The sequence below is a fragment of the Pseudorca crassidens genome, chromosome 6 (assembly GCF_039906515.1).
Source record: "Pseudorca crassidens isolate mPseCra1 chromosome 6, mPseCra1.hap1, whole genome shotgun sequence".
NCBI classification, from domain to species: Eukaryota; Metazoa; Chordata; class Mammalia; order Artiodactyla; family Delphinidae; genus Pseudorca; species Pseudorca crassidens.
The window spans coordinates 23,706,455-23,722,166 of NC_090301.1; the positions used below are offsets into that span (position 1 = coordinate 23,706,455).

The 15,712-nt window shown below is 36.8% G+C and overlaps 1 protein-coding gene across 1 annotated transcript in view; it reads right to left on the minus strand.

Moving 5' to 3' along the window:
- Nucleotides 1–15,712, minus strand: part of SPAG16 (sperm associated antigen 16) — an 891,359-nt gene that overhangs the window by 863,776 nt on the left and 11,871 nt on the right. Inside the window, exon 4 of the mRNA XM_067740696.1 lies at nucleotides 5,215–5,333. Within this exon, the coding sequence (XP_067596797.1) occupies nucleotides 5,215–5,333 (119 nt within the window). The remainder of the gene's footprint in view (nucleotides 1–5,214; nucleotides 5,334–15,712) is intronic.

Here is a 15,712-nt window from a genome sequence, read left to right on the forward strand (position 1 = left end):
AATGTGGATGGTGATATATTCTATGAAGTAAAATAAAGCAAGATAAGAGAAACAGAGAGACTGAAGTAGAGAATGATGGGGGGTGTTTGTGAGATTTTTTATAAGGTGGCCAGAGAAAGTATAACTGACAAAGTGATATTTCAGCAGGAAACTGAAGGGAATGAGAGACTAAGCCATGTGGATATGTGGGAGAGGAGCATTCTTGGCTGATAGAAAAGTAAATGTAAAGGCCCTGAGACAAGGAGGCGTTTGACAAATACAATACAAAGCAAAAAGCCAGTACATCTGTAGTATTTGGAAACGGAGCCAACTAAGTGAGTAGGAAAGAGAATGGTGAAAGATGAGTCAGGAAGACAGCAGGGAGCCAGAAAGAGGAATTTTACTCTGAATCAGAGCCATCAGAATGCTTTAAGAGACAAGTGACACTGATCAGATTTATGTTTTAAAAGGATTAGTCTGGAATCTGTTTGAAGAAACTGACTCTAGAGAAGCAAGAGTAGAACCAGAGAGTCTAGTTAGGAGGCTGCTGCAATAGTTCAGGAGAGAAAGATTGGTGGCTTAGACAAAGTTGGTAACAGTAAGGATTGTGAGGAATGGGTATCTTCTGGACATGCTGTAAAGATGAAGCCAACAGGATTCTCCTACAGATCAGATGTCAGGTGTTGGTTAAAAAAGAAAAGTCAAGGATGACTCCAAGGATTTTGGCTGAGCAACAGACAGACATTTAGTGGGGACAAATGCAGTAGGAACTGGGTGCTTAGAGAAATCAAGGAACTGTTTCTATCCATGTTAAATGCAATATGTCTGCTGGGCAATTAAGTGAAAATGAACATTATAAGTACATGTCCAGAGTTCAGGGGAAAAGTTAGGACATGCAGTTTAAATCTGGGAATGATCAGTAAATAGATACACTTTCAAGTCACAAGATTGGATGAGGCCAGTTAGGAAGTGAATGTAAAGAGAGAAGTAAGGAAGACCTAGGACTATTTCAAGATTGGGAAGAGAAGGAAATACTACCAAATAGAGACTAAGAAAGAGAGGGGGCAGTGAAGTAGTGAAAGAATAGAAGAGTGCTTGGGTCAGGGACCAAGTGAAGAAAGTGTTGCAAGAAATAAGAAATGGGTAACAGTGACAAATGACGCAAGGAGACTGAATAGGAGTACTGAGGATCAATCACTGAATTTGGAAATGTGAAGTCACTGAAAAAAGTTTCAGTAGAGTCATGGAGGTGAAAGTGGAACTAGAGTAGGAATGAGAGAGTAGGAAATGAGGAAGTAGCAACAAACTCTTTCAAGGAGATAAGCTATAAAGCAGAGCCCAGGAAATCAAGATGAACCTAGAAGAGAAAGTGGAGTCCAGGGTGTTTTGTTTTCTTCTATTTTTTAATATATGACATATTATTGTACATCTCTATGCTTATGTGAGTGATTCAGCAGAGAAGGAAAAAGTTTACAGTGCAGGAAAGAGAGGGGACAATTGCAGGAGTCATGTGCTTGAGTAGGTGAGAGGAGCTGGGATCCAGTAGAGGAGAGCTGGCCTCAGCTGACAGCATATATGGCTCAGCCGCTGTGACAGGAGAGAGGGAGAATGCTGACAACAGAGGTGGCAGGTTGGTAGAGAGGAAGCAAGAGTTGTGGAACTTCCATTTTCTCAGTGAAATAAGAAGGAACATCAGAAAATCATTTATAAATCTGTAAATAAGTACAATTTTAATCATTATATGTAGCAATTAATAAAGTTAAATAAAAAACAACCAGAGCATAGAAAAACATTTCAAGTAATATAGTTATTAACAAAGAAATCCCTACAAAGCTTGCTATAGATGAGCTAAATATTAGTTTAAAAATGTTTAATTTTCAGCATTTTCATATTTTCAATCTTAACTTTATTAATATATTACACATTAGTAGTCATATGTTTTGTGCTATATATATATCTTATCTGATACCAAAAAATAGCAAGAAAACCCCTGTAAAATATCCAAAAGTTTAAGATAATTGAATCAATATTAAATGATATTTGCCACAACTTACAAAACAACAAATAGATAATCATTTAAGCATAAAATCACTTTTCTATACATATTTGGAATGTGATTTATACTTATCTCAAAAGAGAAGACATAAGGATTGACTGAAGTATTGGACCATAAAGTTTTTCTGACCATAAAATTGGTTTTCAGCAACTTGCTTTATTTAATGCAGAAAAAAAATCACTAAAGAAATTATTTCAAGAAGAAAAAAAAGTGATATGAAGGCCACTAAAATAAATGCTATGTAAATAAATTAATATGTGGTAAAAGTTTTAACTGCACTACCCACGTTTGAGTAATTATGTATTATGCCAAATTTTATTGGCTAAAAGCAGCAATATTTACCCTTTTGTGAAAATTAAAGGAATATTATACTAATTTATAATTTCTTCTAAAATTAAGAAAAAATTAAAATAGCAATTAAATACTATAAATAATTGCACTATTACATTTGATGGCATTTTTACTACCATCCAACCTTCAGTAGAATGGTAGGAACAGAAGCCAAACTGGAGAGAACCAAAGATGTAAAAGAGTAAAGAAAGAAAGAAAATAGCCTGTTTTCAAAACACTTGGCTGTAAAGGGAAGAAGAGTTGGAGTGAGTTAGAGATAATAAGAGGAAGAGGCAAAGAGCAAGAATGTACATTTTGCGTGAGTCCTGACCTTGTTAACAGCCAGTAAAACAATCCAGTGGAGGAAAGGAGATGGTTGACATATGCTCCGTAAGGGTACATAAAATGCACTACCATAATTTCTCCATTTTAACCCTTTCTTTAATTTTGCCCCCAGGGAAATTATAATTGTCCACAGAGCACTTCTAAAGGGTCATAAAAATATCATTGACTAAACCCACAGTGCAGACTTTGTGTGGTTCATAGAATATTATGAATATGTATAATCTTTTCTGTGTGTGTTAACAGTCAGAAAATAAATATTTAGAATTTGGAGAAAAAAAAGAAGTTTCTGGGCCATATGGTCTCCGCTGTGACTAATTAACTTTGCCATTAAATGTAATAGTGTGAAAGCAACCAGAGACAAATAGACAATACCTAAAAGATAGGTCATGGCTGTGTTCCAATAAAATTTTATTTACCAAAACAGGAGGCATGTTAGATTTGGCCCCAGAGCCTTAGTTTGCTGACCCCAGATTCAATGGATTTACTGCAATTACTGTTTGAGGAATGAAGGAACATAAGCCAAATTTCACTGCCCAGGTTTTTTGGTTTGGGGAGTTTTTGTTTGATTTTTGTGGGTTTTTTTTTTTTTTTTTTTTTTTACAAACCAACAATAGAGAAAACTTGCTTCACCCCTTTTGTAAAATTAAATGAATTTACAGCAATGATATATTACAAGTGTTTTTCTCTATAATAAGAAATTATAAAAATAATATATATGGGCTTCCCTGGTGGAGCAGTGGTTGGGAGTCCGCCTGCCGATGCAGGGGACACAGGTTTGTGCCCCGGTCCGGGAAGATCCCACATGCTGCGGAGTGGCTGTGCCCTGTGAGCCATGGCCACTGAGCCTGCGCGTCCGGAGCCTGTGCTTCTCAACGGGAGAGGCCACAGCAGCGAGAGACCCGCGTACCGCAAAAAATAATAATTATATATATATATATATATAATATTCCTACAGTCTTACTATGCATAATAAGTAAAAGTTTCTGATCAAAGTAAAAAATGTTTCATTTGAAATAAAAATATCCAATACAGTATAATCTCATTACAAATAATTTGTAATCTCATTACAAACTGGTGGCTAGGGATAAGAATAAAATAATTTGAACCACAGTATTACTAAGCCCATATAATGAAGAGTTATTTATACAAATTTTACATTATGATTACAATATTATGCTAAATGTAATGCTTACTTAGGGGTTCTATAAATCTTAATACTATTGTACTTTTCTGAAATTTCATCTCAATTCAAATTGCTAAATCTAAAAGGATAATATGGCAACAAGCACCTAATTAAGAGCATACTTGGTTCCAGATTTCTCCAAGGGGATCATTTCATACTTTGGACTGGCCAAGCATGTAAGCACTACATGTCCTAACACATATCTTTAGAAGAAAAAAAGGAAACTGAACCACATTAATCTTTCATTAGTACTGCAAATTAACCATCTACCTACTTTTATAAAAATGTATTTTCTAATACATTTGTAATTATTTCTTAGGGACATTTTTATAAAAATCATTCACACAACTTCCAGATTTAATAGGAAGAGTATTATTTTTGTACCATCAAACTTGTTCTTTTTCCTAAACTGTATTAATCAAAAATGGTTCTCCTAGTTAAATTTATTAACATTAGACATGCAATTTAAAATAATGAAACTGATTTCTTTTATGTGCATGGTCTCTGTAGATGAGAACGAAAAAAAGCAGAATATAAAAATTAAATCGAAGTTGGATTAGTAGAAATTACAAATTGCACCTATATTTAAAATTAGGATTGAACTCCAAAACACTATAAACAACTTTATATACCATACTATTCCTTCTTTCTATAATATCAATGGCTTTTAAAAATCAAACATTTTATTATCCAATTATTTAATAATATTTTGTTAACAAATGTTAGGACTCTGAAAATGTGTCTGGTGACATTACCACTACGGCAAAGGAATAAAGACAGTATGCCTGCTGATTTTCATAACCAATAAGTTATTAAATTTTCAATTATAACAAGAAAAAGGTATCATTTGACAATGTAATTCCACTTACTTCTAAATGAAGGGATATTTGTAGAAAAAAAATTAGTTGTGTGAGTAGAGAAAAGTAGGCCATTACACTCTAAGTAAAACAAGCAAAGTAGTACTGTTAGTAGGATGTCTTAATACAGGAAATTATACCCTTATAATTATTCAAAAGACATTTAAAAAATATTTTATCAAATAGCTTCATATTATATAACTACAGGAGACATTCCATTTTATTGATTCTTGAAAATCACCTAAATTTATATATCTAGAAAAGATATTAAAAATTTCTTTGAAATTGATATCCTGATTGTGTGTGTATGTGTGTTGTGGTTTCAGTGGTGGTGATGAAAAAAGTTTCTATCCAGTTCATTCATTTTACATAAGCCGAGTCACTCAAAGTCTTTTAAGATGATTAAAAGTACACATGTTAAATAATGTTAGTATTTCTAGAGAACTATTTACGTAATTGTTTACCATTCAGACTGAAAGCAATCAAGAGTTCTAGTCATTCCCATTTTGATCAGGAAATTGCAGAGAAAGCCTTCTATTGCTTCAGGTACTGCATGCTTTGAAGAAAGGACTGTTTTCTGCTCCTAAAATTTAAATGTGTAATTACTTATTTTGAAAATATCAAAGCTTTGATTAATTGTACACATAGGCCTTACATTCATTCATTCATTCATTCATTCACTTTTTAAAGAATTTTGTTGACTATTATGTCCAGGAACTATTTTAATCACTAGGGATAAAGCAGTGATGAAAACAGACAAGACTCAGTCCTCATAACTAATAGTCAAGAATATGGGGACAGAAAATGAATAACTAAATTAAAAATATATAGTATGGTAGATGGTACTAAGTGCCTGGGGGTACAGACAGAGGGTTGAAGCGAGGGAAAGCCAGGTAGGGAGCAGATATGTGTGTAGAGCTGGGCTGCTATGTACATAGGGTGATGAAGGAAGATTTCATTGAGAAAGCGGCATCTGAACATAAATCTAGAGAAGAGGTAGAGTCACGTTCCAGATACAGCATTAGCAAGTACAAAGGCAGGCAAGACTGTGATTGGATTGTTTGAAAAACAATAAGGAGGTCACCTTGCCCTAACAATAGTATATAACAAATTAAATATACATATATGTATAGATCATTTAATTATTTTAATTATTATCATTATAAAAAGAAATGTGGTTTGGGTGCCTTGATTTCTAGAAACACTACGGAAGAAATTATGTGCAATAGAGGGCTCTTGTACTATTATTTCATAATGGAAATAAATAAGTCTATCAACTAGAGTTGATAGAGTTTATGAGAACCCCACCATGCCCACTTATTTACATATTGTCTATGGCTGTTTTTGCACTACAGTTGAGCAGTTGCAACAGAGACCTTATGCCCTTCAAAACACAAAATATTTTCTATGTGACCCTTGTGAGAACAAGTTTAGAGATCCTTAAACTAGAGAAATGGAGATATTTCAGCAAGTGAGATATGAAAGTAGGACAGTCATAACAACTACCATATCACATATCACTGTATAAAATAAACCAAGTAATGGGTAGATTCTTAATATCAACAGCATCATTGTCTCCAGAGTACATTCATTTTCTTCTCATTGGTAAGAACTCAGTAATCTCACTGCAGAATATTTGGATAGTCAGATCTATTTTCACCTATAGAAACCCAGCAATGGACTTTCCTTCCTACTTCCCCTTCCCAACTTGGTAATGGTTATAGACCAGGTTACAAAGAATGCACACAATGGTTACACAGAAATGCACTGAAGAAAGAAAATCTTTCTTGCTACAAAAAGTCCTTTAAAAGTTCTATAAATACTTTAATACTGATGTTAATTACTAGTGGCTATTATGACAATCAAAATAGTGATGAGTTTAAGCAAATTTAGGGGGCTACAGAAAATTCCTGGCAAATGATGGGGTTTTAAAAGTTTTTTTAAAGCTCATGCAGAATAACTTCTCTTTCCTAAGATCATTAAAAAAGATATCATATAACAATGATGATTATGTGTAGGACCCTATATCAAACATCATGGGAGATGCCAAAGTAGGAAGAGTACAGCACGCCTGTCATCCATCAAGTTGTTGAATTGTGGTAGAAGATTTTATATTTATAACTGTTAAGTAAGGACATAATATAGCTCAAAGCAAGCATTCATTATACTTAATAAATGCTACCTTTGATTTTGGGTCAGTAAATTTGAACATGATATTTTAAGATGAGAAGGATGATAGTTGAAGGAATCAGGAACATAGGAGAAAAGGGAAGACAGACTGTACCTACTCTAGTTTCTAAAGATGCCTATGGACTGCTTGCTTACAAGATGCTTGTGTGTATGGTTGCAACACATAAGATTTCTGCCTTCTCAAATAAATGTTTTCTCTTCCTGAACACATCTTACATACACACCTTGAAACATCCAAAACAGAAATCCAACCACTTTAAACTGCCAAAGTTCTTACTTATACATTGAGATTTATAATCCTGACAATATATTTATGTATCTAATCTATAGTCCTTCAGCATTATACACCACATACACACACACGTTCCAAGCTGTAACGTGATCATAAATGTCTCTTTTATCTTTATAAATAATATTAACTTAACATATATATGCTGAATATCACCCATATGCCAGGCACTGTGTGAAAAGTGCGAGGAATTAAATATGAATAAGACACCGTCCCTGTCTCAAGGAATTGAAAGACCAGTCGAGTAAAAAACAAAACATGTAAACAAATAACAGTATAGAAGCTCTACTATTTGTGATTAGTTTTGATTATAAAAGCCTATTTATAAGTCTACACAGAACATCATACATACAGCCAATAGGTACATTTATGTAATTTTAAGTTGCATTTTTATCTCAATTATACAATATATACAACTCTCATTACAGCTTTAAAACTAATTTAATGATGGTGTTAATAAAGCACCTCAGAATAAGGACCAAAAGAGCCAAGGCTCTAAAAACTAGCAAATATGCCTCATTTTACAAAATGCTGAATTATTAAAAAATCCATCCACATGTGACCCAGAAATCTGTTGGAGACAAAAGTGGCTCTAGCATGTTGCTTAGTTTTTTCTATGAAAGTTATAAAGGTGAAATTTTCTAATTAGAGAGGTTTCTAAATAGTGTCTCGTGTGAAAAAAATAGAGATCTTCTTGGTAAAGTGATAAAGGTGGAAAGTATTTCACTTGCCTTGGGTAGGTAAAAGAAGGCTTTGTTAAGAAAGACTCTTAAGTTGGAATTTATAGAAGAAGAGGAAGTTCAATGGGTGAAGAAGGATGGAAGGAAATTCAATGCAAGAAAAATATCAGAGGCAAAGACAAGGAATGAGAGTTCAGTCCATTCAAGCTCAAGGTCTTATGGAGAAAGGACCAAAGAGAAAGTTGGAAAGCCAGACAGAAAGCACATCAAGAAGGTCAAGGCAGACGGAAGGATGGAGACATTGCTGATTTAAGTAGAGGAGTGATAAATTCAAATTTGTGTTTAAAACCTCCTTTACATGCAAGTAGAAGGAGGCGCAGTATCAGCAGCATGACAGTAGCTCTGATGAGAGAAGACAGAAGGTGAATCTGAGACGAACTAAGTAAGGGATGAAACATGATACTTACTTATGATATGTAAGATTTAAAATGAACTTTAATGAAACCAAAGTCTAAAGAAAAGGAGACCTTCAAGATGGCAGAAGAGTAAGACGTGGAGATCACCTTCCTCCCCACAAATACATCAGAAATACATATACATGTGCAACAACTCCTACAGAGCACCTACTGAATGCTGGCAGAAGACCTCAGACCTCCCAAAAGGCAAGAAACTCCCCACGGACCTGGGTAGGGCAAAAGAAAAAAGAATAAACAGAGACAAAAGAATAGGGATGGGACCCGCACCAGTGGGAGGGAGCTGTGAAGGAGGAGAAGTTTCCACACACTAGGAAGCCCCTAAACTGGCGGGGACGGGAGGTGGCGGGGCTGGGGGAGCTTTGGGGCCACTGAGGAGAGCGCAGCAACAGGGGTGCCGAGGGCAAAGCCGGGAGATTCCCGCACAGAGGATCGGTGCCTACCAGCAATCACCAGCCCCAGAGGCTTGTCTCCTCACCCGCCAGGGCGGGCGGGGGCTGGGAGCTGAGGCTCAGGCTTCGGAGGTCGGATCCCAGGGAGAGGACTGGGGTTGGCTGCGTGAACACAGCCTGAAGGGGCTACTGCGCCACAGCTAGCCAGGAGGGAGTCCGGGAAAAACTCTGGAACTGCCTAAGAGGCAAGAGACCATTGTTTCGGGGTACGTGAGGAGAGGGGATTCAGAGCACCGCCTAAATGAGATCCAGAGACGGGCGTGAGCCGCGGCTATCAGCACGGACCCCAGAGACGGGCATGAGACACTAAGGCTGCTGCTGCCACCACCAAGAAGCCTGTGTGCGAGCACAGGTCACTATCCACACCTCCCCTCCAAGGAGCGTGTGCAGCCCGCCACTGCCAGGGTCCCATGATCCAGGGACAACTTCCCTGGGAGCACACACAGCACCTCGGGCTGGTGCAACGTCACACTGGCCTCTGCCGCCGCAGGCTCGCCCCGCATCCATACCCCTGCCTCCCCCACCCCCAGCCTGAGTGAGCCAGAACCCCCGAATCAGCGGCTCCTTTAACCCTGTCCTGTCTGAGCGGGAACAAACGCCCTCAGGTTACCTACACACAGAGGCAGGGCCAAATCCAAAGCTGAACCCCAGGAGCTGTGCGAACAAAGAAGAGAAAGGGAAATTTCTCCCAGAAGGCTCAGGAGCAGCGGATTAAATCTCCACAATCAACGTGATATACCCTGCATCTGTGGAATACCTGAATAGACAACGAATCATCCCAAAATTGAGGCGGTGGCCTTTGGGAGCAACAATGTTTTGGGTTTTTTTTCCTTTTTCTCTTTTTGTGACTGTGTATGTTTCTTTGTTTGATTTTGTCTATAGCTTTGTTTTTACCATTTGCCCTAGGGTTCTATCTTTTTTTTTTTTTTTAGTATAGTTTTTAGCACTTGTTATCATTGGTGGATTTTTTTTTGGTTTGGTTGCTCTCTTCTTTCTTTCTTTCCTATTCTTTTTCTTTTTTTAATTACTTTTAAAATTTCCTTTATTCTCAATATTCATTATTTTTAAAACTTTATTTTATTTTTTTCTTTCTTTCTTTCCTTTATTCTCCCGTTTCTTCTAAGCCATGTAGCTGACAGGGTCTCGGTGTTCCAGCCAGGTATCAGGCCTGTGCCTCTGAGGTGGGAAAGCCGAGTTCAGGACATTGATCCACCGGAGACCTCCTGGCCCCATGTAACATCAAACGGCAGAAGCTCTCCCAGAGATCTCCATCTCAATGTTAAGACCCAACTCCACTCAACGACCAGCAAGCTACAGTGCTGGACACCCTATGCCAAACAAATAGCAAGACAGGAACACAACCCCACCCATTAGCAGAGAGGCTGCTGAAAATCATAATGTCACAAACATCCCAAAACACACCAACAGGCATAGTTCTGCCCACCAGAAAGACAAGATCCAGCCTCATCCACCAGAACACAGGCACTAGTCCCCTCCACTGGGAAGCCTACACAACCCACTGAACCAACCTTAGCCATGGGGGGCAGACACCAAAAACAATGGGGACTACGAACCTGCTGCCTGTGGAAAGGAGACCCCTAACACAGTAAGTTAAGCAAAATGAGAAGACAGAGAAACACACAGCAGATGAAGGAGCAAGGTAAAAACACACCAGACCAAACAAATGAAGAGGACATAGGCAGTCTACCTGAAAAAGAATACAGAGTAATGATAGTAAAGGTGATCCAAAATGTTGGAAATAGAATGAAGAAAATACAAAAAACATTTCATAAGGACCTGGAAGAACTAAAGAACAAACAAACAATGATGAACAACACAGTGAATGAAATTAAAAATTCTCAGGAAGGAATCGATAGCAGAAAACCTGAGGCAGAAGAACGGATAAGGGACCTGGAAGATAAAATAGTGGAAATAACTACTGCAGAGCAGAATAAAGAATGAAGGGAATTGAGGACAGTCTCAGAGAAATCTGGGACAACATTAAACACACCAAGATTCAAATTACAGGGGTCCCAGAAGAAGTGAAAAAGAAAGGGACTGAGAAAATAGTTGAAGAAATTATAGTTGAAAGCTTCCCTAATATGGGAAAGGAAATAGTCAATCAACTCCAGGAAGTGCAGAGAGTCCCATATAGGATAAAAACAAGGAAAAACATGCCAAGACACATATTAATCAAACTATCAAAACATAAATACAAAGAATATTAAAAGCAGCAAGGGAAAAACAACATATATCATACAAGGGAATCCCCATAAGGTTAACAGCTGATCTTTCAGCAGAAACTCTGCAAGGCAGAAGGGTGTGGCAGGACATATTTTAAGTGATGAAAGGGAAAAACTACAACCAAGATTACTCTACCCAGAAAGGATCTTATTCAGATTTGACAGAGAAATTAAAACCTTTACAGACAAGCAAAAGGTAATAGAATTCAGCATCACCAAACCAGCTTTACAACAAATGCTAAAGAAACTTCTCTATGCAGGAAACACAAGAGAAGAAAAGACCTACAATAACAAACCCAAAACAATTAAGAAAATGGTAATAGGAACGTACATATTGATAACAACCTTAAATGTAAATGGATTAAATGCTCCAACCAAAAGACATAGACTGGCTGAATGGATATAAAAACAAGACCCGTATATATGCTGTCTACAAAAGACCCACTTCAGACCCAGGGACACATACAGACTGAAAGTGAGGGGATGGGAAAAGATATTCCATGCAAATGGAAAGCAAAAGAAAGCTGGAGTAGAGTAGCAATTCTCATATCAGACAAAATACACTTTAAAATAAAGACTATTACAAGAGACAAAGAAGGACACTACATAATGATCAAGGGATCAAACCAAGAAGAAGATATAACAATTGTAAATATCTATGCACCCAACATAGGAGCACCTCAATACATAAGGCAAATGCTAACAGCCATAAAAGGGGAAATGGACATTAACACAGTCATAGTAGGGAACTTTAACACCCCACTTTCATCAGGGAACAGATCATCCAAACTGAAAATAAATAAGGAAACACAAGCTTTAAATGACACATTAAACAAGAGGGACTTAATTGATATTTATAAGACATTCCATGCAAAAACAACAGAATACAGTTTCTTCTCAAGTGCTCATGGAACATTCTCCAGGATAGATCATATCTTGGGTCACAAATCAAGCCTTGGTAAATTTAAGAAAATTGAAATCATATCAAGTATCTTTTCTGACAACAACGTTATGAGACTAGATATCAATTACAAGAAAAAATCTGTAAAAAATACAAACACATGGAGGCTAAACAATACACTACTTAATAACCAAGAGATCACTGAAGAAATCAAAAAGGAAGTCAAAAAATACCTAGAAACAAATGACAATGAAAACATGACGACACAAAACCTATGGGATGCAGCAAAAGCAGTTCTAAGAGGGAAGTTTATAGCAATAAAATCCTACCTCAAGAAACAAGAAACATATCAAATGAACAACCTAACCTTATACCTAAAGCAATTAGAGAAAGAAGAACAAAAAAACCCCAAAGTTAGCAGAAGGAAAGAAATCATAAGATCAGATCAGAAATAAATGAAAATGAAATGACGGAAACAGTAGCCAAGATCAATAAAACTAAAAGCTGGTTCCTTGAGAAGATAAACAAAATTGATAAACCACTAGCCAGACTCATCAAGAAAAAAAGGGAGAAGACTCAAATCAACTGAAATAGAAACGAAAAAGGAGAAATAACAGCTAACACTGCAGAAGTAAAAAGAATCATGAGAGATTACTACAAGCAACTCTATGCCAATAAAATGGACAACCTGGAAGAAATGGACACATTCTTAGAAGAGCACAACCTCCCGAAACTGAACCAGGATGAAATAGAAAATATAAACACACCTATCACAAGCACTGAAATTGAGACTGTGATTAAAAATCTGCCAACAAACCAAAGCCCAGGACCATATGGCTTCACAACTAAATTCTACCAAACATTTAGAGAAGAGCTAACACCTATCCTTTTCAAACTCTTCCAAAATACAGCAGAGAGAGGAACACTCCCCAACACATTCTAAAAGGCCACCATCAAAACCAGATACCAAAACCAAAGATGTCACAAAGGAAGAAAACTACAGGCCAATTTCACTGATGAGCACAGATGCAAAAATCCTCAACAAAATACTAGCAAACAGAATCCAACAGCACATTAAAAGGATCATAAACCATGATCAAGTGGGGTTTATCCCAGGAATGCAAGGATTCTTCAATATATGCAAATCAATCAATGTGATACACCATATTAGCAAACTGAAGGATAAAAACCATATGATCATCTCAACAGATGCAGAAAAAGCTTATGACAAAATTCAACACCCATTTATGATAAAAAAAAAACCCAGAAAGTAGGCATAGAGGGAACTCACCTCAACATAATAAAGGCCATATATGACAAACCCACAGCCAACATCGTTCTCAATGGTGAAAAACTGAAACCATTTCCACTAACATCAGGAACAAGACAAGGTTGCCCACTCTCACTACGATTAGTCAGCATAGTTTGGGAGGTTTTAGCCACAGCAATCATAGAAGAAAAAGAAATAAAAGGAATCCAAATCTGAAAAGAAGGAGTAAAACTGTCACTATACGTAATACTATATACATAGAGACATGATACTATATATGATAGTATATATAGAGACATGCAGATGACATGATACGATACATAGAGAATCCTAAAGACTCTACCAGAAAACTACTAGAGCTAATCAATGAATTTGGTAAAGTTGCAGGATACAAAATTAATGCACAGAAATCTCTTGCATTCCTATACACTAATGATGAAAAATCTGAAAGAGAAATTAAGGAAACACTCCCATTTACCACTGCAACAAAAAGAATAAAATACCTAAGAGTAAACCTACCTAAGGAGACAAAAGACCTGTATGCAGAAAACTATAAAACACTGATGAAAGAAATTAAAGATGATACAAAGAGATGGAGAGATATACCATGTTCTTGGACTGGAAGAATCAACACTGTGAAAATGACTACAGTACCCAAAGCAATCTACAGGTTCAGTGCAATCACTATCAAACTATCAATGGCATTTATCACAGAACTAGAGCAAAAAATTTCACAATTTGTATGGAAACACAAAAGATACTGAAAAGCCAAAACAATCTTGAGAGAGAAAAACGGAGTTGGAGGAATCAGGCTCCCTGAATTCAGGCTGTACTACAAAGCTGCCCTAATCAAGACAGTATGGTACTGGCACAAAAACAGAAATATAGATCAATGGAACAGGATAGAAAGCCCAGAGATAAACCTATGCACACATGGTCACCTTATTTTTGATAAAGAAGGCAAGAATATACAATGAAGAAAAGACAGCCTCTTCAATAAGTGGTGCTGGGAAAACTGGACAGCTACATGTAAAAGAATGACGTTAGAACACTCCCCAACACCATACACAAAAATAAACTCCAAATGGATAAAGACCTAAATGTAATGCCAGACACTATAAAACTCTTAGAGGAAAACATAGGCAGAACACTCTGACATAAATGACAGCAAGATTCTTTTTGACTCACTTCCTAGGGAAATGGAAATAAAAACAAAAAATAAACTAATGGGACCTAATGAAACTTAAAAGCTTTTGCATAGCAAAGGAAACCATAAACAAGACAAAAAGACAACCCTCAGAATGGGAGAAAATATTTGCAAATGAAGCAACTGACAAAGGATTAATCTCCAATACTACAAGCAGCTCAATATCAAAAAAACAAACAACCCAATCCAAAAATGGGCAGAAGGCCTAAATAGACATTTCTCCAAAGAAGATATACAGATTGCCAACAAACACATGAAAGAATACTCAATATCACTTATCTTTAGAGAAATGCAAATCAAAAGTACAATGAGGTATCACCTCACACCAGTCAGAATGGCCATCATCAAAAAATCTAGAAACAATAAATGCTGGAGAGGGTGTGGAGAAAAGGGAACCCTCTTGCACTGTTGGTGGGAATGTAAATTAATACAGCCACTATGGAGAACAGTATGAAGGTTCCTTAAAAAACTAAAAATAGAACTACCATATGACCCAGCTATCCCACTACTGGGCATATACCCTGAGAAAACCATAATTCAAAAAGAGTCATGTACCACAATGTTCATTGCAGCTCTATTTGCAATAGCCAGGACATGGAAGCAACCTAAGTGTCCACTGACAGATGAACGGATAAAGATGTGGCACATATATACAATGGAATATTACTCAGCCATAAAAAGAAACGAAACTGAGTTATTTGTAGTGAGGTGGATGGACCTAGAGTCCGTCCTACAGGGTGAAGTAAGTCAGAAAGAGAAAAACAAATAACATATGCTAACAAATATATATGCAATCTAAAAAAAAAAAAAGTTCTGAAGAACATAGGGGCAGGACAGGAATAAAGACAGAGATGTAGAGAATAGACTTGAGGACATGGGGGGGGGAAGGGTAAGCAGGGACAAAGTGAGAGAGTGGCATGGACTTATATATAGTACCAAATGTAAAACAGTTAGCTAGTGAGAAGCAGCCACATAGCACAGGGAGATCAGCTCGGTGCTTTGTGACCACCTAGAGGGGTGGGATAGGGAGGATGGGAGGGAGACACAAGTGGGAGGAGATATGGGGATATATGTATATGTATAGCTGATTCACTTTGTTATAAAGCAGAAACTAACACACCACTGCAAAGGAATTATACTCCAATAAAGATGTTAAAAATAAATAAATAAATGAAAGGAATAACTAATCCTGAGCTACGTTTTTCTTATAAGAACATAACTTTAATATGAAAATATTTGATAGTAATTCTTAATAAA